Source organism: Clinocottus analis, unplaced genomic scaffold (assembly GCF_023055335.1).
Source record: "Clinocottus analis isolate CAN_PGR_092001 unplaced genomic scaffold, fCliAna1.0.p SCAF_4, whole genome shotgun sequence".
Lineage (NCBI taxonomy): Eukaryota > Metazoa > Chordata > Actinopteri > Perciformes > Cottidae > Clinocottus > Clinocottus analis.
Window position 1 is genome coordinate 5500540 of NW_027176153.1, and position 25750 is coordinate 5526289.

At 39.8% G+C, this 25750-nt stretch overlaps 1 protein-coding gene across 1 annotated transcript in view; it reads left to right on the top strand.

The window, feature by feature from the left end:
- The window catches only part of efhd2 (EF-hand domain family, member D2), a 35047-nt gene extending 11548 nt beyond the window's left edge, over positions 1 to 23499 (top strand). Inside the window, exons 2-4 of the mRNA XM_068597801.1 lie at positions 9560 to 9707; positions 9797 to 9931; positions 22404 to 23499. Of these exons, the coding sequence (XP_068453902.1) occupies positions 9560 to 9707; positions 9797 to 9931; positions 22404 to 22535 (415 nt within the window). The 3' untranslated portion in view covers positions 22536 to 23499. The remainder of the gene's footprint in view (positions 1 to 9559; positions 9708 to 9796; positions 9932 to 22403) is intronic.
- The last annotated feature ends 2251 nt before the right edge of the window (positions 23500 to 25750 follow it).

Sequence of the window (25750 nt, forward strand, 5' to 3'; positions counted from 1 at the left end):
CCCACAGAAAAGATTGAGCAGAGCCGTGCGGCTTTACCAGCAGTTACGTTATCTCCCGCGGGTCAAACGTAATGACGTCACGGCTGCCATTCGTCTTACGTTTGACCCGAGGGAGGTAATGTAATAGCTGCGGTAACATTAACCCATACGCTGCCAGCGCAGAAAGCGGCAAATGCTTCTTTACCAACCACTTTAGTTTTTGTTGCCCCTAATATTACCGCACTGATAAGTTAAAAAATATACTAAAAGTCGGTCCGCAATGTGAAGCCTTCCTAGAAGCTGAGGAAGGTGAAACTTCAAGCTATTAACGTTAGCTAAATACATTACCATTAGTTAGCCTACAGCTAGCCAGTCAATTTACATTGGTTAGGTTCATCTTTTAGTGGCCACAAACTCATGAGAAAGTCAAACTAGAAGCATTTGATGTATCATGCATTTATCTTGATGGCAGCATCCAGTTAGATAATTATTTTCACTTAAATGATTCTACTAATGTCAGACTTAAAGCTAGTGGTTTGGTCAACAATTAAGCTAGCGTTAGCTAAGACACAGCAGACAGCCATAACATTAGCTAACTACTTTTCTTGGTGGTAACTAAATCCTGTTAAACTAAAAAATACAATACAGCAATTAATTTAAAATATGTACTAACTGAAAACGGAGAGCCTCGGCTATCCAGCCATGAGACAGTAGAAAATCTTTCCGAGTGGAAAATAATTTGCGCCTCCAAGAAAAAAAAAAGGGACGGGGGCTTGTGGACGCACATGCGCAGATGTGGAAATTAAAATGTACGTATTTTTTTACCTTTAAATTAATAAAATTAACTTTTATTAAACCATGGAAGTATGTGTTAAGATTAATTAAAACAAACAAGAAGGATTCAATAACACATTCAAATCAGTAAAATAACCTTGATTAAATCAAGTATTATCAAAAAGAGGTCCAAATAATTTTTTCCAGTGTATCTTCTTACATACATATCTACATATCAGTTTATACGATCACTTTTCATCAACTTTATTCACATTGGCGCCATTCTACACATTCACACATTCTACAGATGGTTACTATGGTTACTACGGTAGTTACTACGGTCGTTAGCTTGCTAAGCTAAGTGATTCATTCTTTTTTAGACACGTCTTGACATTCAACTTACAAACCGACAAACATTCATATTTGCCTTACTAACAGTTATGTCCATGTGTCGCTACTTTCATATCATTTAATTACTTCCACCCACACGAAAACACAAAAAGGCACTCTGATCAGCCCCGCACTGCATACCGCAGGTTATTCTAGTCCACTACTGCCTAGCATGAGCGTTCCTTTTTCCCTCGCTTTTCCTCAAAGGACCACTAAACTTAATCTTCGTAACCAAAACATTAACCAAATCATTCAAACATGCACTGCAGATACAAAAAAACATGCCAGGTGAACAAACAATACAATTAACAATCAATAAAAATAATAAACAATTTAGAATATGTGGGGGCTTCCCTGTTCATTTCCTTTTATAGGGTCCAATGTTAATGTGGGTCCCACATAAGACACATCTGGTATGTTGTGTTTTCTTTTCTTCAATCATGACTCTTTTAGAGAAAACAGTATATAGACACTAAATGTATTGTTTTGCATGGAGGCAGTGACCTAACATGAGTAATTTCAGCTCAGTGTGTGTCTTTGCTCTTTCGTTCCTCTCTGTGTGTGCAAAATATTCAGACGGCACTCTGTGGTCCCTTTCCAATATTAGCTGCTCTGTTTCTACAATGTTGGGTTGAAAAAAATGTGCATCCAGTCTGATGTAATTGTGGTGATGTTATGTCGGGAAATGCAGTTGCATTTCCTGACAGAACACTTCAACCAAGTTACAGTTGAAGAGCAATGAGTAAGGTAAAATAAAGTTTAAAAAGTGCCATGTCTTACAGATACATTTTTTTGTTCAGGCTGTTTCCACTATTCAGTATGTGAGTCAGAACAACAGCAGTTGCTGAAATTGGAATAAGGTTTGCAATTCCATAGTTGTCAATAGTTATTATTTACTGAGAAAAACCTTGCAATCAAGTACATTCACTCAGGTATGTTTTAATTTCATACATTATACATTTATACTACATATTTGAAAGCTTTTAGTCTGGGGAGTAGGTACTTAGTTTATTTAAATGTTGTATCAACATCAGTGGCAGGATGTCAGGGACCGCTAGGCCTTCTCTGCTGGCCTAAACAGAATCACAAAGTTATACCTATTTTATAATTTTTTAGTAATTAAAAATTATATCCTTTTTTAATTTTAATTTGGAAATGTTGATAGACACATAGCAAACATGCATTACAGCTGACACTTCCATTGTTCAGCTGACTTCTTTCGATACGAAGGAGCAGCGGCTCGACTCCAAGCTCCCTCCTGATGTCCGAGCTCCTTACCCTATCTCTAAGGCTGAGCCCGGCCACCCTACGGAGGAAGCTCATTTCGGCCGCTTGTATCCGCGACCTCGTTCTTTCGGTCACGACCCAGAGTTCGTGACCATAGGTGAGGGTTGGAACGTAGACCGACCAGTAAATGGAGAGCTTCGCCTTCCGACTCAGCTCCCTCTTCACTAAGACAGACCGGTACAGCGCCTGTTTTACTGCTGCAGCCGCACCGATCCGCCTGTCGATCTCTCGCTCCACCTTACCCTCACTTGTGAACAAGACCCTGAGGTACTTGAACTCCTTCGCTTGGGGCAGGCACGTTGTCCCCACCTGGAGGGAGCAATCCACCGGTTTCCAGCAGAGAACCATGGCCTCGGATTTGGAGACGCTGACTCTCATCCCTGCCGCTTCACACTCGGCTGCAAAACGCCCCAGCGAATGCTGGAGGTCACTGTCCGAGGAAGCAAACAGGACCACATCATCTGCAAACAGCAGAGAGGTGATCCCGAGGCCCCCGAACCGGATTTTCTCCGCCCCCCGGCTGCGCCTAGAAATCCTGTCCATTAAAGTCACGAACAGGACCGGTGGTAAAGGGCAGCCCTGGCGGAGGCCAACACCCACCGGGAACGTGTCTGACTTAATACTGAGGATACGGACACAACTCCTACTGCAGGCGTACAGAGACCGGATAGCCCGTGCCTACGGATCCGCCACCCCATACTCCTGCAGCACCCTCCACAAAACCACCCGAGGGACCCGGTCGAAAGCTTTCTCCAAGTCCAAAAAGCACATGTAGACTGGTTGGGCAAACTCCCAAGACCCCTCCAGTAGTCCCGCAAGTGTAAAGAGCTGGTCCACTGTTCCATGACTGGGACGGAATCCGCACTGGTCCTCTTGAATCCAAGGTTCGACAAGCGGTCGGAGCCTCCTTTCCAGCACCCTGTCATAAGCTTTTCCCGGGAGGCTGAGCAGTGTGATGCCACGATAGTTCGAGCACACTCTCCGGTCCCCCTTCTTGAAGATGGGAACCACCACCCCGGTCTGCCAGTCCATGGGCACTGTTCCCGACCCTCATGCGACACTGAGAAGGCGTGTCAGCCAAGACAGCCCAGCAATGTCCAGCGCTTTCAGCATCTCAGGGCGGATTTCATCCACCCCCGGCGCCTTGCCACCAAGGAGCTCTTTTACTACCTTAGTGACCTCTGCCAGGGATATGGGTGCACCCACCCCAAGGTCTTCAGGCTCTGCCCCCTCCCCAGGGGACATGTTGGCCGGGTTTAGGAGTTCCTCAAAGTACTCTTTCCACCGTCCGATGATGTCCCCAGTCCGAGTCAGCAGTTCCCCTCCCTCGCTGAGAACAGCCTGGGGTAGGCCCTGCTTTCCCTTTTATGATCCACCGGATGGTTTGCCAGAACCTCTTTCAGGCCAACCGAAAGTCCTTCTCCATGGCCTCCCCGAACTCTTCCCATGCCCGAGTTTTAGCATCCGCAACTGCCGCAGCTGCAGCCCTCTTAGCCTACCTGTACCCGTCAGCTGCTTCAGGAGACCCCAGGGCCAACCAGGCCCGAAAGGCCTCCTTCTTCAGCTTGACAGCATCCCTCACCCCCGGTGTCCACCACCGGGTTCTCGGGTTACCGGCGCGACAGGCACCGACGACCTTCCGACCACAACTCCTGGTGGCCGCTTCCACAATAGAGGCTTTGAACAAGGTCCACTCGGATTCCATGTCCCCAACCTCCCTCGGGATGCATGAAAAGTTCTTCCGGAGGTGTGAGTTGAAGACCTTCCGGACAGGATCCTCAGCCAGACGTTTCCAGTTCACCCTAACAACACGTTTGGGCTTGCCAGGTCTTTCCTGCCGTCTCCCCCGCAATCTGATCCAACTCACCACCAGGTGGTGATCAGTTGACAGCTCTGCTCCTCTCTTAACCCGAGTGTCCAAGACATACGGCCGCAGATCAGATGATACGATTACAAAGTCGATCATTGATCTTTGGCCTAAGGTGTTCTGGTACCAAGTACACTTATGAACCACCTTATGCTCGAACATGGTGTTTGTGATGGCCAAACCGTGGCTAGCACAGAAGTCCAACAACAGAACACCGTTCTGGTTCAGATCAGGCAAGCCGTTCCTCCCAATCACCCCCCGCCAAGTTTCACTGTCATTACCCACGTGACCGTTGAAGTCTCCCAGGAGAACTATAGAGTCGGCAGGAGGCGCCCTCTCCAGGACCCCTCCAACCGACTCCAAGAAGGCCGGATACTCTGAGCTGCTGTTCGGTGCATAAGCACAAACAACAGTCAGAGCGTTACTCCCCACAACCCGGAGGCGCAGGTAGCCGCTACTCCTTCGTATCGAAAGGAGTCAGCTGAGGTGGTTCGGGCATCTAATCCGGATGCCTCCTGGACACCTCCCATTAGAGGTTTTCCGGGCACGTCCAACTGGGAAGAGGCCCCGGGGAAGACCCAGGACACGCTGGAGGGATTATATCTCCCGGCTGGCCTGGGAACGTCTCGGGGTCCCCCAGAACGAGCTGGAAAATGTTGCAGATGAGAGGGAAGCCTGGGTCGGTCTGCTGGGTGTGCTGCCACTGCGACCCGACCCCGGATAAGCGGCAGAAAATGGATGGATGGACTTCCATTGTTTCCTATTTTTATCTCGACTTATACAACATACCCACCCCACCCACTGGTACACCCACCTAGAATACAGGAAAATAAATACATAACAATAAATAAAGAGGTCACCTCATTTCGCCGAGCCAGACGTCTACACATATATACACGCACCTAAACGCACATATTTCCGGTACATCTGCACGTAGACACACATGCTTAACTCCAGTGTTTCCCCTACCATTATTATAGGGAGGCGGGGCGCCCCCTTGAAATAAACCCCCACCCACCTGTAATTTTCTCTATATTGCCAGATCACAATACGTCATTTAAGGTTCTCCTTCCTATAGAACAGCTCTACACCTTGTTCTGTTATTAAACAAACTAAACGGTCGTATTTTATTGACGGGATCTACATGACAGCTCGTCATTTCCGTCTCTTCGTGGTTGCGCGTAAACACTTCTTCTCTGTGCTGCTCTCTGTATCGCGCACGGCGTTGTTCCGTACCGAGGCGCAGAGACACGTGTGCGCACACAGGTGAGTGCTGAGCGCACAGCAGCGGGCAGAGAGCATAGAAAATATGTGGCTTGAAAGCAGACAACTATGTCTGCGTTTTAAACGCTCCCAGGTAGAAGATAGCAAGAGTAGCCCTACTGCAAGAAGCATCGGAGCAGCTCCCTGAACATGAGCAGCTCTCCTGCTTCAAGCGAAACGATCCAAAGTGCTCGTGTCTTGTTCCAACAATGAGCTGCTGGCTTTACACATTACAAAGTACACGGACTAAGTAATTAATAAGTACATGGATGAATGCCTTTACTTTCAGGTAAATGTTTACGGTTAACAAATTACGTTGCGCATGTGCGACTCGGCGATTTTTGGCGTTTTGCCAAAAGCCAGTCTTTATGAAGTCGTCTTTTCTGCTGTTCCGTCTCTCTAAACCGGAAAGAGATCTCACTTCAACATGGAGAGTGATCTGAGAGCGGCCGTATCGAGTCAACAACCGCTTTTTAAAAATATGTGTAGAGGAAAGCAGCTCACTGCAACACTAACACTGATACAACCTGATGCTTACACATCTGCAGTATCGTTTTGTTTTGTTCTGCAATTTGCTTTTAGTTTTCCAAAATGACCTATTTAGTAGTAACTACATATCATTTATTTTTTGTACAGATAGAACTTTATTTGTATTGTTTTAAGTGATTGCAATTTTGTTTTCTTTTTTTGTGGTCTGACAGGGCAATTTGGTTAAATTTAAAGTTATTGTTCTTTATTCTGTTTATTATTTAAAAAAGCACAGATGCAGTCACAGAATGAGGTTATTTACAGAAAAGGTAATGCTTTTTGGTGCTTGTGTCAATGTCGGTGTTGTTGTCCCTCCCCTCCCCCCCTCCACTACACGCCCCCTGAAGCTGTACACTAAACTCTACACAGCAAACAGTCATCACACACAAACATATCAACAAACAAATTGATAATAGGTTTGGCCAATAGGCAGAAACCAGAGTGCCCAAATTATTGTGCGCCTAAGGATTTAGGGACTATACCAAGGGATACTGCGAGGAGGTATAAGGCATAGTTTTGAGTTTACCCAGGTACGTCCAAACGGATTCCAGGTGGTAAATAATTTGTTCCTTGACTCTCTCAGTAAATATTTTATTTTCTCAAGATGAATGAATTGCATCAGGTCACCAAACCAAATAGATGTCTTGGGTGGGTTTGTTGATTTCCAGTGCAACAATATTCTTCTACGAGCAAGAAGTGTCATAAACACCATGATGTTATGTTTTTTTGTTATTGTACAGTGTTGTCTGTGACATCAAATTTAGCTGAAGCTGCGTTGGGTTTGAGATCAATGTTAAGAGCCTCAGAAAGTGTTTTAAAGATCGTAGACCAGTAAGATGTCAGAGCAGGGCATGACCAGAACATATTAGTTGGCCGGGGTGTGCTGGCATCTGCTGCAACTAACATCCGAGTTGGGGTATATTTTTAGCTAATCTTGCTTTTGAAAAATGAGCTTGATGCAGAACTTTATATTGGATGATGCCGGGTTTTGCACAAGAAGAGCTGTCACTCACTCTTTGTAGAGCACAGTTCCACATGTCTTCTTCTATGTCTCCCCCTAGCTCACCTTCCCAGTCTGCCTTCATCTTCGCCAAGGCCATGTTTTTAAAAGATGATATACAGTCATGTACTCTTGAAATTAGCCGCTTTGAGTCGGATGGAAGTTTGAGCATAACATCTAATCCTGACACTGAAGAGATGTTTGGAAAGTTGGGGTCTTGACACTTCAGGAAGTGGCGGACTTGGAAATATCTTAACTGGACCGAGGAAGATTAAATGTGTGATAAATCCTCAAAGCTGGCAAATATCCCGTTTTATGTACATATCTTTAAATCTGACGATGCCTTTTCTTCGCCAGAGAGAAAATGAAGCATCCAATCAAGCTGGGTGGAAGACGTGGGTATTGCATATAGTAGGGTGACCAGACGTCCTCTTTTTCACAGACATGTCCTCTTTTCGAGACATAAAAAATGTGTCCGGCAGGGATTTCAAAAACAGCCAGAATTTTGCCTTGTTGATTATTTGTGTTTCTCTGGGTCTTTCACAAACTAGTTATGACGCCCTTACAAGTTTTGTAAATTGTATCTCCCTTATGTTCCACCTTTTTGCGCAAGCGCTGACTGTAGAGAGAAGTGCTATTGGTCGACCGATCTAAGTGTTGCCAGATGCAAGATAATTATCCTCCAAATACGACCATTTCGAGCCTTTGGTACGATACTTCGCCATTTCCAATCTGGCAACACTGAGCAACTTTCCACCTCTACCAGTTGCATTGTTTACAACAGCACATGACATCTGCAGCCATGGCGAAACAATGTAAGTTCAAGGACCAACTAAAAAAAAGAATACCAATGTTTTCGCCTCGGCCGTGATACTTCCGAAGTTGAGTGCATGACTGAAAAGTGTCTTCATTTTTCTAATTTTAATATGTGGCAATATAAAATCTTTATTATTTAGAATTTTTTTATTTGTTATCACTTATTGCTTCAACATATGGAAAAAAAAACATGTTAAAGAAGCACTGGACTAAATGCCACAACAAAGATTTGTTTTACATTTGCACTTTGCAATTTTGTTAAAGTTCAATTAGCAGATGTTCATATAGTCATTTGTCATTTCATTTGTGACATTTGTATGCATTCTCAGACATTCATATGCGGCATGCTATACACTTAACGCCCCCGCACCTCAAGATGAAGAGCAAGCCCTCCCTGTAGTTTAGGCCTTTGTAGGAACTCCATGCGTATTTTGCTATTCCAGATAAATGAGGTGAAAGCTTTGTCATTACATTTAAAATAGGATTTAGGAAGTTAGAGTTCGAAGGCATTGAAATGGGTAAAGATGTTTTGGGAGCATATTCATTTTTATGCAATTAACTTTCCCTGTTAAGGATAAGTGAATTGTTTTCCAATTTTTAAGATCCTATTTAACTTATTCGACTAGAGAAGAAAAGTTTTCTTTGTAAAGGTTCTGCATATCTCTTGTGATGTTCATGCCCAGATATTTAAAACCATTTCTTGACTTTTTGAATAGCAATACGTTATCCTGAATTTGAAGCGCTAAGTTATTAACAGGGTAGCATTCACTTTTACTAAAATTCAGTTTATTGCCAGAAAATTTTACAAATCTTAACAAAGTGTGGGTAATGTGAGGTACACTTAGAACAGGGTCTGATACGTACAGTAATAAATCATCAGCATATAAAGACAGTTTGGACTCATCCTCTCCCCTAATAATTCCACCTATTTTTAACGACTTGAGTGTGATAGATAAGGGCTCTATAGCCAAAGCAAATAGCAGCGGGCTGATGGGACAACAAATAATCAGACTGGTTGCTCTTGACAGTGTGAAGTGCTGTGATTTCTTACCATTTGTAACTACAGAGGCTTTGGGTGAAATGTATAGTAGTTTGATCCATGAGATTAAATTAGGGCCATAGCCAAATTTCTCCAAACATGTAACCAAGTATTCCCATTCAACCTTGTTAAAAGCTTTCTCTGCATCCAGCTAGATTACCACTTCTGGTACCCTACTGGACACATGGGAGTGTATAATGTTTAAAAGCTGACAGATATTGGTAAATAAGTGTTGCAAAATGCAACCGGTTTCGTCAGCAGAGATTACATCACTCATTGTGATTTTTAAGCGTCGGGCAAGCTTTGGCCAGGATTTTAACATGGCTGTTTAGGAGAGAGATGGGATGGACGAGCCACATTCCGTGATGAAACACTGCATCATCTAAATAATCAGAGAGAGAAAGCAAGAAATGATATTTCGCAGTCGTGATACTTGGCAGCAGACAAATGCTGCATATGTCAGACACCTTAAAATCTGGATCAATACAACCAAAACTATCTGCAAGGTTTGAAAGTGGCACAGCATGCATGATGCATGCATGATGAAAGGTGTGGATTTTCGTTCAACTCCATGGTCGACTTGTAACAAACCAGTTTTCAACTATATTCTGTCTAGGTTTGATGCTGGGAAAGACAATTATATTGACCTGATGGAGCTAAAGCTGATGATGGAGAAGCTCGGAGCTCCACAGACACACCTTGGCTTGAAAAACATGATCAAGGAAGTGGATGAGGACCTGGACAACAAGTTGAGCTTCAGAGAGGTGAAACAAGAAAACCAAATTAGATTAAGAGAATGTGTTATTCCTTCTGTCTACATCCATGTATCTTTTTTTCTTCATGTCCTTCACAGTTCCTACTCATCTTTAGGAAGGCAGCAGCAGGAGAGTTGGCAGAAGACAGTGGCCTTAGTGTTCTTGCTCGCCTCTCTGAAATTGATGTCTCCACAGAGGGGGTTAAAGGAGCCAAGACCTTCTTTGAAGCCAAGGTAACAGTGGCAATTCTAGAAAATTTTATATGGGGTGGCAAGTTAAAATTTAAGGGTGGCATATTACACACACACACACACACACACACACACACACACACACACACACACACACACACACACACACACACGCCTGGTGTCTATTTGTATTTATTTTTACAATGCAGATAGTGAAAACAGACATCAGCAATGTCTTGCCAAGAGTCTAAACATTGTTATAAAAAGCCAAAGCAAATGTTTGTCTTTTTTTAATACTTATTACATATATTTACATATTCAGCAGCAAAACAATTCAGTTTTATTTACTTTCACAAACAATGTATATTTAATTCTAAACAGCAGGTCATGTAGCTAAAAAAGAACAATATGGCAATTGCCATGTTCGACAGCAAATCATCTCACAAACTCATCCAGATCAAGACACTTAGCATGTGCTAACTCTATACTAAGTATAGCTAGACTTGACAATCTATTCTCAGCCATGGTAGAACGTAAGTGATTCTTGACAAGCTTTAGAGTTGAGAAACTCCGCTCACATGAAGCACTGCTAACTGGTAAAACTACATCTATTTTACACTTCATAATGACAAATACTTTTCTAAATGGCCAATTAAATTTCTAATGGCTTGTTCTGTATATATTAGGTTATCACATACAGAATAACTTATACCAAAGCTCGACTAACTAGCTAGCGAAAGATAGGGTGGACGAAAGAACGCGCACTTTTTACTGTTACTGATTTTGCTGTAGGCTACATGACGGAGTCCCTTTTTAAAAACAGCCAGAAAAAGGCTTTTTGTGAGAAAACGGTTAGTGGTATCTAAAATCTGATTTCAGAATAGCTTAACAGGTTACATATCTAATAAAAACTGAGAAAAAACCTGCTATAACATTTTCTGTCAGTCCACCTTCCTGTACTAAAGACATTAGTAAGATGTTGGTTAGCTAAGCTAACAGTGGTAACTTCAAGGCTAGCTAGCACAACCAAGCTGTATAGCGAGCTAGCTACTGTATGCTACCGACTTTTGCAAGCTAGCAATTAGGGATGCAACTAACGATTATTTTAATAATCGATTAATCGGTCGATTATTTTTTCGATTAATTGGATAAAAAAATAATAATTTGAAAGCATTAATTTGCAACCTTTTATTACAAAACAGAATTGACAGTGCAAATTCACAGTGCAAAAAATCTTAAAAAAGAAAAAAAAATTCAAAAAATAAAGAAATACAAATCAGAAAACTTAACAGGATTTGTTTAAATGTCAGAACTTGTTCTTTACACTCACAGACATGCACACTCACAGACCCAAACACTCACAGACGTACACACATGTAAGGCTGCAACTAACGATTATTTTAATAATCAATTAATCGGTCGATTATTTTTCCGATTAATCGGATAAAAAATAAATGATTTTAAAGCATTAATTTGCAACCTTTTATTACAAAAACAGAACTAACTGTGCAAATTCATTATTATTAATTCATTACTAACAAAGAATTCATAAAAAATAAAGAAATACAAATGAGAAAACTTAACAGGATTTGTCAGAAGTTGTTCTCTACACTCACAGACATGCGCACTCAGACGCACACACTCACACACATGCACACACACACTCACACATACACTCACAGACATGCACACTCACGCACATGCAGACACACACACACTCACAGACATGCACACTCACACACATACAGACTCACACACATGCAGACACACACTCACAGACATGCACACTTACACACATGCACAGACATACACTCACAGACATGCACACCCAGAGACACACACGCACACTCACAGACGTACACACTCAGAACTCAGAGAAAAAGAGATGAGAATTCCAGAATTAACCACTCAATGTATCAACGGATAACTTACGTGCTGCACTTTACCTAAACAAAGGTTGTTCATTAGATATGGAACTACAAATTCCAGCAACACTTCCTCTGCATGAAGCCACATTATATCAGACTGTTGAACGCAGGTCTGTGTTCTGCACCTCAGAGGAGATATTTACGCGTTGCTTCTCTTGAAGCCTCCGCGGTATTTTAAAACAAAGACGTTATCTAACCCAACAGCGCGGCTCAAACACGGGAAATGAACGACTAGCGAGCGAGCCAACGACAACGGTTAGCCTAGCTGCTAAGTTATTGTACACGCAACGCGACTATACAGCGACATACGAAAAGGTACAGCGCACTGCAGAAGCTCCTGGACCTTCAGTCTGCGGCGCTCCACTCAACTATTTTGTTCAATACTCAAACATCTCCGCGACTTATTGAGTGGCGTAATAATCGCGCGACACAACGAATCGATAATGAAATTCGTTGCCAACTTTTTTGATAATCGATTTTCATCGATTTTATCCATTCGTTGTTGCAGCCCTACACACATGCACACTAACATACTCACAGATGTAAACACACGCACACTCACAGACACACACACTCACAGACATGCACACTCAGATACACATGCACACTCACAGACAAACAGAGACACTCACAGATGTACACACTCAGAACTTAGAAAACAAGAGATGAGAATTCCAGAAGTAACCACTCAATGTATCAATGGATAACTTATGGACAGCACTTTACCTAAACAAAGGTTCCTTCCATCCATCCATTTTCCGCCGCTTATCCGGGGTCTGGTCGCGGTGGCAGCACACTAGTGATGGTACGATGCTACCTCAAGGAGTGTATTGACACACTACACAAACTGTGTCGGCACTGTATTGAAACTGTGTTGGTCACTCAATAGTGACCCCTTCAGGTGTTCTGAAATCATTGCAGGTAAATGAAATGAGAAGATGGACAAGGTAAAATGCTGCAAATCCAACATGAGCCTGCGAAACATTTAATCACCAGTCCTTTATTTTATTTAAGATATAATCTCATTATTGTATAACTTCATTCGCTCAATTTGTAAGTCAAGTTGAGATGTCCATGAGAAGAGTTTAAAATAGGCTTCAAACCTTGTTGATGTAAATGCTAAACTGAGTTGGTTTGTAAAATATAGCAAATTTGTATTAAAATTCAGAGTTCAACTTTTTATCTTACGTGTGGAAGTTTGTTAACTTAAGTGTTAAAGCATAAAAAATAAAAAAAATTACATATAGATTCATTTATGCATTTTTATTGAGGAACAACAGTTTTTGTAGGGTGTTTGCTCCAAGGCGATTTCTCCTCTTACACACTAGTTCCCCCGCCTTGAAAAAAACTCTTTCACAGAGTACAGATGAAGAGGGTGAACACAACATTGTCAGTGCAAGTTGATGAAGGTTTGGATATATTTTCTGGTTCTTCTTCCAGTATTGTAATGGGTCTTCTGTTCTCGGTATGTTTTCAGCCAGGTAGCGTTGCACTTCAATGATAGTCAGCGGTGCTATTAGAGGTCCTCTTGCTCTCCTCAACCTCCATATCGAGAGGTTTCCAGAGATTGTGCCCTAAAAAATATTTTAGAAAAAAGTCTTTGGGTTATTACCACATGACAAAATGCCACAAATATGCAAAAAAGCACAAAGAAACGTGTTTTCATACCTGAACTAGGTTCTGATGCATGTGAAGAGCTCGGCTCTTCTCCTGCTGGGTCAGACTCATGGATCCTCATTTCAGCAGCACACTCCAACTTCAGTCTTTTTACAGCGTCACCTGCTTTTTGTGGACTAACAAAGGCAACTGTTTTAAACCTTGGATCCAACAGCGTTGCCAGTGTCATCACACTGAGCGATTCCATGTTGCAGATCACTTCAAGTAGCCGCTTTCTTAAATTTTCAGCCAGCTGTTGAGCAGCTGTTTTTGTAACTGTTGTTGCTTGATGCTGGAGGTCAATGTGGAACATTCTCATCAATGGAATGACCTTTGACCCTGAGACTCTTTTTTCCTCAGAGTTCTCTTGTGGCCTGGTAAAAAGGAACAAGGACCCTGAGCAACTCTTCAATCACTTCAAATTCTTCAGGAGTCAGTGGAGTAATATCAGGTTTTAAAGAGGCCAGTGACACCCAGACTGCCTCCTTCTGCTCAGTCATTCTTTCAAGCATTTGGTAGGTGCTGTTCCATCGTGTCGGCACTTCATTTATTAATTTATGGATTGGTAGCTGTTGCTGCATTTGACTGAGCTTCTCTTTCGCCGTGGTGCTTGATCGAAAATGTCACAATGTGTCGTGTTTTGCTGCAAATTTCTGTGAATGTTGGGATTTGATCATATGCCTTTCTCACAATTAAATTCATGGAATGAGCAATACAAATGGTTTGCCGTATTTGCAGCATTCGAGCACATGAAATCATGTTTGGTGCCGCATCAGTGACAAGACACCTGACCTTGTCTGCAATGCCCCACTCCTCCATGAGGGTCCTTTTAACAGTGGCCATGTTTTCTGCAGTGTGTTTTTGAGGAAAATGCTGCACTCCCAAGACTGATGAACAGAGTTCATGGCTGTCTTTGTCCACATAATGGCAAGTAACAGCCATATGCCTCCATGTTGATGGACGTCCACATATCAGCTGTCAAACTAACAGCAACGGCGCTCTGGAGGTCCTTTTTTGTTTTCTCCTTGTCCTCATATTTCTTGCTCACCAAGTAATTCATGGCCTACAAATAACCATAAAAATACTGTAATACAAATATCACAAATGTATATCATGATCATGAATTGTATATCACTCAATAGTTAATTTAATCATACATTTCTTAAGCATACCTTCCTGCTTGGTAGAACATATGAGGGTGCAACAAGCTTCATTAGCTCCCTGAAGCCCTCATTTTCAACAAGACTGAGTGGCTGACAGTCCTTAATGATCATGTTGACCACAGCCACATCCAATGCTTCCTTGTCAGGAACTGCAAGCCAAAACGAAAATTTTTGTTTAAAGCTTATTAAAGGACTGTTTTGTGTTTTGTTTTGTTTTTACAAACTATATGACAGTCACTCAAAATATTTTGTGTGTAATAAACTTATTTTTTTTCGAAATCACACTTTCTGGGAGAATTTCAACATACCTGGGTTACTCACACGAGTATCTGCCAATTCATCGTTGCCATGCCGAGCTCTATAATGCCTCAGCATTGATGAGGTGCTCTTGTTGATGTAAGACAGCTCTGTGGAGCAGAGCCGACACTTCACCTACAATACAATAAAAAGTTAATTCATCATTAAACATTCAAACCTCTAACCAGAAAAGACTACAAATATATATTGATTAAGAAAATAACAGTAAACAATGTCGAAGAGAAAAAGCTTACCTTATTAGGTGTCACAAGATCAAAATTATTCCAGACAGGGCAAAATTTCTTGGAACGATCCATGAAGACAGTGTAACAAGGTGCGATCAAGCAAAAATCCAAACTCCAACTCCAACAACAAAACTCCATCCAACAAACCCACAACATGTTGACACAGTTTGCTTCCTTATAAACACAATTTGGCGCCTTCACATCCAAGCGATACCGTTCCTGTATCAGTCACGTGATTTTTTTGTGATACACGCACCAATACGGGGTTTCACTCTTGTGTGCGCAACGCTGTGCTGACGCACAGCGTTGCAGCGTCCTATCACTACAGCACACCCAGCAGACCGAATCTTGTTTCTGTGGCTGAAAATATGAAGCAGTTGAAACGGGCCATGTGTCTGTACGGGCGATTTACAAATCAGGTACGAGCTTCAGGGGAGACGTGGCTTTGGAGGGAGATTTAACATGGCGGCGGATGGCAGACCGAGGTGGACTTGCTCTCTCACTCAGTCCGATTTCAAGACGTCTGAATCTTTTGGATTCCTATCGACCACAGTTTATGACAGAAGACAAGATTTCCAACGTTTTGAGCTATAAATTATGCCCAAAGAGTACACAGTACGGAGTTTACGGCAAATTTTTTTTTAAAAATCGTCAAGATCTGACGTGCTCTGCCCTCTGAGTATGACATCACTTACTCTGAGCTCCGCAATACACACTAATGTTAAAGAGAGAAAAGGCGGCAAAAAAAACATAAAACTAAAACGCAGACAGTTTAAACAGTTTAAAATATTTTAAAAACCTGAAATTATAGAAAGATTGCTGAAGGTTGTGTCAACATTTGAAAAGTTAAATGGTGTTTTTTGCTGAATGTATGCAGAAGCTGTAAGCTGTTAAAGTTTGTTGAAGTTGAAGAAGATTTGAAGATTTTCCCCGTTGGATCCCATTCATTTTAATTTTCATAAAAAGCTTAATAATTCATAAAGTTAAATAGTTAAAGATATGAAAAGATATAGCACACGTGTCCTTAACAAGGTGAATATTTTAATAGTTGAACGGTTTCTGTGGCTGAAAATATGAAGCAGTTGAAACGGGCCAAAATACGTACGGAAGAAATAGAAAAAACATTTTAATAAAGATTCGAAGAACAATAGTTGGAATGCTTTCAGCATGCTTGCATGCCATGCTTTCAGCATTCCAACTAACTAGAAATTGCATTTCCTGTGGAAAATGCGTTGGAATGCAAAAAAGCTGAAGCATAAAGCTGAAATATTTGAAAGAAATTGCTGAATGTAGCTGAAAATAGTGAAATATAGTTGAATAAAGCTTTAAAAAAGCTTAAAGCTGAATATATATGAAAACAGCTGAATGTATATGAAAATCCTTCTTGTTTAAATGTATAATTGGAAAAGTTGAAAGGAAAACTGCATCATCTAAATACTGAACATAGTGAAATATTGTTGAATAAAGCTTAAAAAAGCTGAATATATTTGAAAATAACAAAACAACTGAATATATATGAAAATAGTGGAATATATATGAACATGTAAAGAAAACTACCTGATGAAAAGTGTTGAAGCCCAAAAGCATTAAACTGAACTGTTGAAAATCCTTCTTGTTTAAATGTATAATTGGAAAAGTTGAAAGGAAAACTGCATCATCTAAATACTGAACATAGTGAAATATTGTTGAATAAAGCTTAAAAAAGCTTTAAAAAAGCTGAATATATTTGAAAATAACAAAACAACTGAATATATATGAAAATAGTGGAATATATATGAACATGTAAAGAAAACTACCTGATGAAAAGTGTTGAAGCCCAAAAGCATTAAACTGAACTGTTGAAAATCCTTCTTGTTTAAATGTATAATTGGAAAAGTTGAAAGGAAAACTGCATCATCTAAATACTGAACATAGTGAAATATTGTTGAATAGAGCTTAAAAAAGCAGAACATATTTGAAAATAACAAAACAACTGAATATATATGAAAATAGTGGAATATATATGAACATGTAAAGAAAACTACCTGATGAAAAGTGTTGAAGCCCAAAAGCATTAAACTGAACTGTTGAAAATCCTTGTTTAAATGTATAATTAGAAAAGTTGAAAGGAAAACTGCATCATCTAAATACTGAACATAGTGAAATATTGTTGAATAAAGCTTACAAAAGCTGAATATATTTGAAAATAACAAAACAGCTGAATATATATATATGAAAATAGTGGAATATATCTATGAACAGATAAAGCGAGAGAGACAGAGAGAGAAGTCCTGTGTGTGTGTGTGCGTGTGTAAGTGTCTGTGTGTCTGTTAAACTGCCCTCATTCCAAGTGTTGCCATGGTGATGAATTCAAACATCGGCAGTTACAATTACTAACTGCCGATGATTATATGGAGTGAATGCTGGCAAACACCTATCCAAAAATCACCCAAAAAACATACTTAAAAAGCCCCGATTGCTTCGATATCGCATATGGAGCATTAGGAAGACTTGATGAACAGATACTGTGACTGGTGAGTCTGTACGATAAAACATGTGTCTGTACGGGCGATTTACAAATCAGGTACGAGCTTCAGGGGAGACGTGGCTTTGGAGGGAGATTTAACATTGAAGCGGATGGCAGAGCGAGGTGGACTTGCTCTCACATTCAGTCCGATTACGAGACGTCTGAATCTGTTGGATTCCTATCCATCGCAGTTTATGACAGAAGACAAGATTTCCAACGTTTTGAGCTATAAATTATGCCCAAAGAGTACACGGTACGGAGTTTACGGCAAATTTTTAAAAAAAAATCTTCAAGATCTGACGTGGGTCTGCCCTCTAAGTATGACATCACGTGCACTGAGCTGCGCAACACACACTCATGTAAAAGAGAGAAAAGGCGGCAAAAAAACATAAAACTAAAACGCTGACAATTATGACAGTATAAAATATATCAATAAGAAAAGTCAATCGGTAATAGCTGGAAGTTTTGGCAACATTTTAAACTTGGAATGGTGTCTCTAGCTAAAAGCATGGCAGAGCCTTAGGCTTTTGGAGTTGAAGAAGTTTCAGCGGATTTTAAAACGTTTTTCATTGGAAACCATTCATTTTTATTTTTATAAAAAGTTTAATAATTTGAATATTTGAAAAAATATCAATCAGAATGCCACGGGCAACCCTCCCCAGATTATTTTTTTTTTAATCTTTGTTAATATGAAAAATGTAAAAGCGTAGAATAATAGCTGAACGTTTTGTCAACATTTGAAATTTGAAATTGTGTCTCTAGCTGAACGTATGAAGAACCTGTAAACGTTTGAAGTTGAAGATAATTTGAAGATTTCCCCATTCGGTCCCATTTTTAAAAAAATCATCAAAAGTTTAATAATTTAAAAATTTGAAAAGTCTGAAATTTGAAAAGGAAGTTGCTCGAAGCATTCCAACTAATAATAAGTTTTTTAAAGATTCGAAGAACAATAGTTGGAATGCTTGAAGCATTCCAACTAACTAGAAATTGCATTTCCTGTGGAAAATGCGTTGGAATGCAAAAAGCTGAAGCATAAAGCTGAAATATTTGAACGAAATTGCTAAATTTAGCTGAACATAGTGAAATATAGTTGAATAAAGCTTAAAAAAGCTAAATATATTTGAAAATAACAAAACAGCTAAATATATATGAAAACAGCTGAATGTATATAAAACAGCTGAATATATAGCAAAAGAGCTGAATATATACGAAAATATTGAAATATAGTTGAATAGAGCACAAAAAAGCTGAATATATTGAAAAATAACAAAACAGCTGAATATATATGAAAACAGCTGAATATATATGAAAATAGTGGAATATATATATATATGAACAGACAGAGGGAGGGAGAGAGAGAGAGAGAAGTCCTGTGCGTGTATAAGTGTCTGTGTGTCTGTTAAACTGCCCTAATGAGAACACCTGTGGGTTGCTAGATCAAAGGTTGCCATAGTGATGACTTCAAAGGTTTTCAGTTACATAGTGTTAAATGGAGGAACACCTATCCAAAAAATCCCTCAAAAAAGATACTTTAAAAGCTCCTATTGCTTAGATATCGCATATGGAGCATTAGGAAGACTTGATTAACAGATACTGTGACTGGTGAGTCTGTACGATAAAACATGTGTCTATACGGGCGATTTACAAATCAGGTACGAGCTTCAGGGGAGACGTGGCTTTGGAGGGAGATTTAACATGGCGGTGGATGGCAGAGCGAGGTGGACTTTCTCTCGCATTCAGTCCGATTTCAAGACGTCTGAATCTGTTGGATTCCTATCGACCGCAGTTTATGACAGAAGACAAGATTTCCAACGTTTTGAGCTATAAATTATGCCCAAAGAGTACACGGTACGGAGTTTACGTCAATTTTTTTTTTTTAAATCGACAAGATCTGACGTGCTCTGCCCTCTGAGTATGACATCACGCACTCTGAGCTCCGCAATACACACTAATGTTAAAGAGAGAAAAGGCGGAAAAAAACATAAAACTAAAACGCAGACAGTTTAAACAGTTTAAAATATTTCAAAAATCTGAAATTATAGAAAGATTGCTAAAAGTTGTGTCAACATTTGAAAAGTTAAATGGTGTTTTTTGCTGAATGTATGCAGAAGCTGTAAGCTGTTAAAGTTGAAGAAGATTTGAAGATTTTCCCCGTTGGATCCCATTCATTTTAATTTTCATAAAAAGCTTAATAATTCATAATGGTAAATAGTTAATGATATGAAAAGATATAGCACACGTGTCCTTAACAAGGTGAATATTTTAATAGTTGAACGGTTTCTGTGGCTGAAAATATGAAGCAGTTGAAACGGGCCAAAATACGTACGGAAGAAATAGAAAAAACAGTTTAATAAAGATTCGAAGAACAATAGTTGGAATGCTTTCATCATTCCAACTAACTAGAAATTGCATTTCCTGTGTAAAATGCGTTGGAATGCAAAAAGCTGAAGTATAAAGAAATTGCTAAATTTAGCTGAACATAGTGAAATATAGTTGAATAAAGCTTAAAAAAGCTAAATATATTTGAAAATAACAAAACAGCTGAATATATATCAAAACAGCTGAATGTATATTAAACAGCTGAATATATATATATCAAAACAGCTGAATATATACGAAAATATTGAAATATAGTTGAATAGAGCTCAAAAAGGCTGAATATATTGAAAAATAACAAAACAGCTGAATATATATGAAAACAGCTGAATATATATGAAAATAGTGGAATATATATATGAACAGACTGAGAGAGAGAGAGAGAGAGGGAGAGAGGGACAGAGAGAGGGAGAGAGAAGTCCTGTGCGTGTGTAACTATTGTTCTTCGAATCTTTATTAGTTGCAATGCTGCATGCTTTCAGCATTGCAACTAATCAGCATTTCCCCTTGCGTCCCACCTGTAATAAATACCGTCCCAGTTTGATAAACACTGACTTAAAGAAAACATGGTCGAATAGACTGGCCACATCTGCGTTCTGAAAAAGGATCTGCATCGATGAAGTTAGGTCTCAACCGGTGCTCGCTTTCCGTTTTGACATGATTTTAATCAGTTTGAAGTTGCTTTCGCGCTGGTTGTGGAGTTGGTTGAATGTACACACGCCTCATCAGATGCAAGCCCTTATAAGGAGCTAGCGGGGCGTTTCTTTGTGCAAATCCAGGTGCACGAGAAATTCTCATTCGGGGGAGCACAGTTGAGAACGCTTCGGCTGTGTAAAAACCCATTTTTAGGCGTTCATTTCTCAGGCGATCTTTTCTGTCTTTGGTCTTTAGAAGTCTGTAAAAAAACATTCCAGAAGACACTTCAGAAAATGTTCAAGAATGAGGCCAATTGTGTTTTTGAATTTATTTTCATTTTATTTTGGAGAGCGACCAATCGCGATCGACAGGTTGGCAGTCACTGCTTTAGGCTGTCTGACAGCTCTCATTCTTTCCCATGAGTGACAATGTCCAGAACCTCAGACATCACTGGGTCAGTGCGGGTGAACTTCTTCACATGGGCTGAGGTAACTGGGGCAACGCTCACTTCCTTGAAGTAGAAGATTTTAGCCTTGGAGTGTGTGGCCGGTAAGGGAAGCATTGAGAGCTACAGTGCTTTACAGTGCTGCTCTGTTATTCTGTACTTGATGTCATACTGGTAAGCAGATAACAGTAATCATATATATATATATATATATATATATATATATATATATATATATATATATATATATATATATATATATATATATTCTTTTGTGGTGGCTTATTGGCCAGCCGCCACTGGATACACTGAGCACCTTCTCTCCTCATATATTATTTCTGTCATCTATCTTCTCCTTTCCCCTCTTTTTTCTCTCCTTCTGGATGAATTACTGTCTCTTCAATGCACATTACTAACTCTACTCCTTTCTGGGAACCTCTGTGCATCCTCGCCTCAAGTTTGTCAAACTGTCTGGAGTTGGTCCTACCCCCTGCCATAGATCGTGGCTGTCTGGAACCGGTCCTGTATGCGACGATGGACCATGGCTGTCTGGAGCTGGCCCTGCCCCGTCCCCCCAACCCCTGCCATGGATCATAGCTGTGTCTGGAGCAAGTCCCGTCTCGGTGGCGCAGTCCCTACTGATGCCCCTCCTGTCTACCTCTTCCGCTGACATGGATTGTGGCTATTTGGATTGTGGTCCATGCCTACTGCTCATTATATGAATGATTTTCATATTCATGTAATGTGCTGTAACTCCGTTACATTGCTCATTCTGGTCACATGAGATCTATTGCTTTTGTCCATCCGGGGAGAGGGATCCCCTCTGTTGCTCTCCCTCAGGTTTCTTCACTTTTTTCCCTGTGAAAGGGTTTTTACTCTCTTTATTTGGGGGAGTTTTTCCTGATCCGCTGTGATGTCCCGGGACAGGGATGTTATGTGTACAGATTGTAAAGCCCTTAGAGGCAAATTTTGTATTTGTGATTTTGGTCTATACAAAATAAACTGAATTAAATTGAATTACATTGTTCCTCCATTCCTACTGCAGGACGCTACAAAAACAGATTCTTACATCTCCAGGACAACAATTTACACATCCTTGCACAACTTTATGCCTTAAATAGAGACATTTTAATAACAGACAAATTGTCATAATTTCTTTGTTTTTCATAATGTATCAGTTATCTCTTTAATATATGTTTATTGTAATGAACTGTTTATCATTTGGATTCCTTCCACTAAAACTGTGTTTTACTGTTGGACAGGTCCAGGCCATCAATGAGTCCAACCGTTTTGAGGCAGAGATCCGTCAGGAGCAGGAAGCCAAGAAGAAGCAGGTCGAGGAGCAGAAACAGAGACGCACTGCTTTCAAAGAACTGCAGTCAGCCTTTAAGTGATCACTTCTCTCTACTTCCAGGACCTGTCACTCTGTGCTCCACCAATGCTGTAATTTTGTAAATCTGTGTGTTTGATTGTTTCATGTCTGGTAGACAGTGTTAGTTCCGAGTACGTACAATGATCTGGGTAGATTATGAAAAATCACCACTGCATATGAAATCATCTGCCTAGACATGTCCATTCATTTAGCTTGGTAGCTCAGTAACAGTCTTAAACATTAACAATACAAGATAAGTAAATCCTAGATAACTTCAGGAACAACTTTCACCGGATTGCCATTAGCGCAGTCTTTCAATACTTATGAGTATTTCACTTTTTTTCAATGTCTGTTACTCACCACTCTGTCCCCAACATCGGGACACTTTCACCCTAATGTCCACTCTGTGGAACCCCCACAGTGCTGACACAGAGGACAGCTTTTTTTTAAAAAAATAAACTGATGCACAGTGTTTTGCTGCTTAATAAACCTTTAAACTCATGGATTTGTAACTCCAGACAACCTTCCTGAATCATTACAGTTGTCTCACCTGTTGATGAAACAAAATACACGCCAACAGAGCACCACTTAGTGTCTAAACAGGCACCAAAATCAATAAACTGTAGCTAAAATGTGTCCACTTCTTAGTGTTTATGTGGACTAGTGATAAGTGCCTTGGCTACATAGTGATAAGAGCCTTGCCTACAGGGTATGTCAGCTTGTTGCAAGCCATCGGTCACACATAACTATGTTTGTTCAATATTAAGCAATAGGCTGAGTTCTGCACTTTTTTTAAATGGACATGGAAGTGTATGTTGATAATTACAATCAGGAAGGTATGTTTAATAATGCAAGAGATTTTTCTTCTATGGTTTCTTTTTTTTTTCTTTTTTTCTTTTTCTTAGTATGTATTGTATGTTAACAAAAAACAACAACTCTGTAATACATCTTTCTTTTAATTTCCTATAACTTCTTAATAAAAACATTTGTCGTAATGAATTGGCTTTTGTGTGTCCCATTACCGTTAACAACATCAAAATGAGATAATTTAAATTACATTTTCTTTATACAGCCCTATTAGACAAATCACAACATCCTCTCTCCTTGGACCCTCACAACCTTCCTACACAAGGGAAAATTTAGAGTTAACCACCAACCAGCAATTAGTTTTTGTCTTCTGCAGGTGCTCTGTAAAAAACATCAATTTAAATAGTTTCACATGAATAATATCATTATTAGGAATTACAATCTATGGCAATGACTCATGATTGCACGGTGGTGTTGTTTAACAATTTAGTTGTATTATGGGAACATTTTCACAACATTTCTACAACAAAATAATTGTGAAAATGTAAACTTATGTCTGTTTCAAGACATGAATTGTTCAAACATTCAAAACAATTTTAATAGGTAATGTGGTGTTTTTAGGACACAATAATTAGCTAAAGAAAAGTAAGAATACACCACCAGAGAAACACCGCGTCAAAACGGCTGCGCTGCCTCCAAAAACTCTCATTATACAAATAAAGACATAAGAATTTATCTCGAAATTAATTAATGAACATGCCAGGAATTCTGCTCCCAAAAAATGCAAATCCAAAAACTGCAATTCATTCAAAACAGCGCTGCCAGGGTCCTGACGAGAGTCCGTAAATATGAGCACATAACACCAATTCACCAAAAAAAGGCTCGGCAATGTGTTGTGCCAAACGAAAATCTGGTATATGGTAACTTACCAACTATGTTGGTTGATCCTGTGAATTAGAATTTTTCTACATCAATTTATTATGAAAAAGTATTTATGGAAAGGAAAACACAATTCAAAATATAATGTAAAAGAATTTAGTAATGCATTCTGTATTGCTTTAAAATATTTATTCACCTTTCAGATCACATTATTTCATTTAATGTATAACATCTTTAGGCATGGTCTACTCTTCCCTCCTCTTAGTCTTTAACCTCTTTGTTCATGTGGCACCTGTTCACCTCAATGATACATTGAATGGATTTTAATTAATTTATAAACCTATTACAAACCAGCTCATGCAAGTCGGAAATAGTTTAAATATTTTTGGAAAAAAAAAACGTAATATTATGAGAATAAAGTCATAATATCTCAAGAAAGAAATCTACCTGCCCTATGAGAGGAAACATTTTTGAAAAGGTATAAACGTCACAAATATGTGTGTTATTTTCCACAGAAACACCGTTAATTTCCAGCTGTGCGTCCACCAAGGTGTGATTAGTAAACAATATAAAAAAACTCACCGGACAAGCAACTGTAGATAAACACGATGCTTCTACACCAACAATATTTGTCAACAAACAATTCACTCTCGCCAAACGTGAATGGGCTGCTTATTCCTGAGACGTATCTAACGCTCGCACTGACCAAACTGGCAGCAAGGCCGAGCTCCTCCTTGTGGCCAGCTTCAGCCACCAGGTGGCGAGTCTGCGGCGATTCTGCGCAGGCGTGGCGAGTTTGTGGTGTGGCGAGTTCTGTACACATTACATCTATTGTACTTCTGTCCACCCTGATGAATGGATCCTCCTCTGTTGCTCTTCCAAAGGTTTCTTACGAGTTTTTTCTGAACCAATGTGAGGGTTAAAAGTCAGAGGATGTTGTATGTGTACAGATTGTAAGGCCCTCTTAGGTAAATTTCTAATCTCTGATCTCTGAAATTGGGCTATAATAACGAATTTGTATTGAGTAATCAAAGAAGTGTCAAGCTTTCATAGGACTGCCACTAGATGGCAGAGTTTATTTGGAAAAACATTTTTGTAAGGTTCTATGATGCTTAAGTTAGATCTTGTTTTATTCTGCATTCAATGAAAAGTGCTGTTAAAACTTGCTATGTGTAATTAATGTGGTGGTTAATAATTCAATACTAGGCCGAATTTAAGCTACATATTAAAGCAAACATATTGCAGAATCAATAAAGCTACAGTTGTCATAGGTGTGAAGAGAAGATGAATGGACCCGGACGCAGACACAGTCAGGAAACGGTGTTCACAGAAGCTATTTGTAAATATGTAAACTTTTTAATCAAAATAAAACTCAAAGTAACTTAAAGTCAAAAAATAGGAGAAACTGTCATTAAACAAATAAAATCATCATAAGAATTGATCTACATATTAATAAATCAACATGCCAGAAATTCTGCTACCAAAAAATGCAGTGTCTATGTCATTAGATAATTGATTTTTGAGGTGTTCTGGGCCGAGTAAAATAACTTC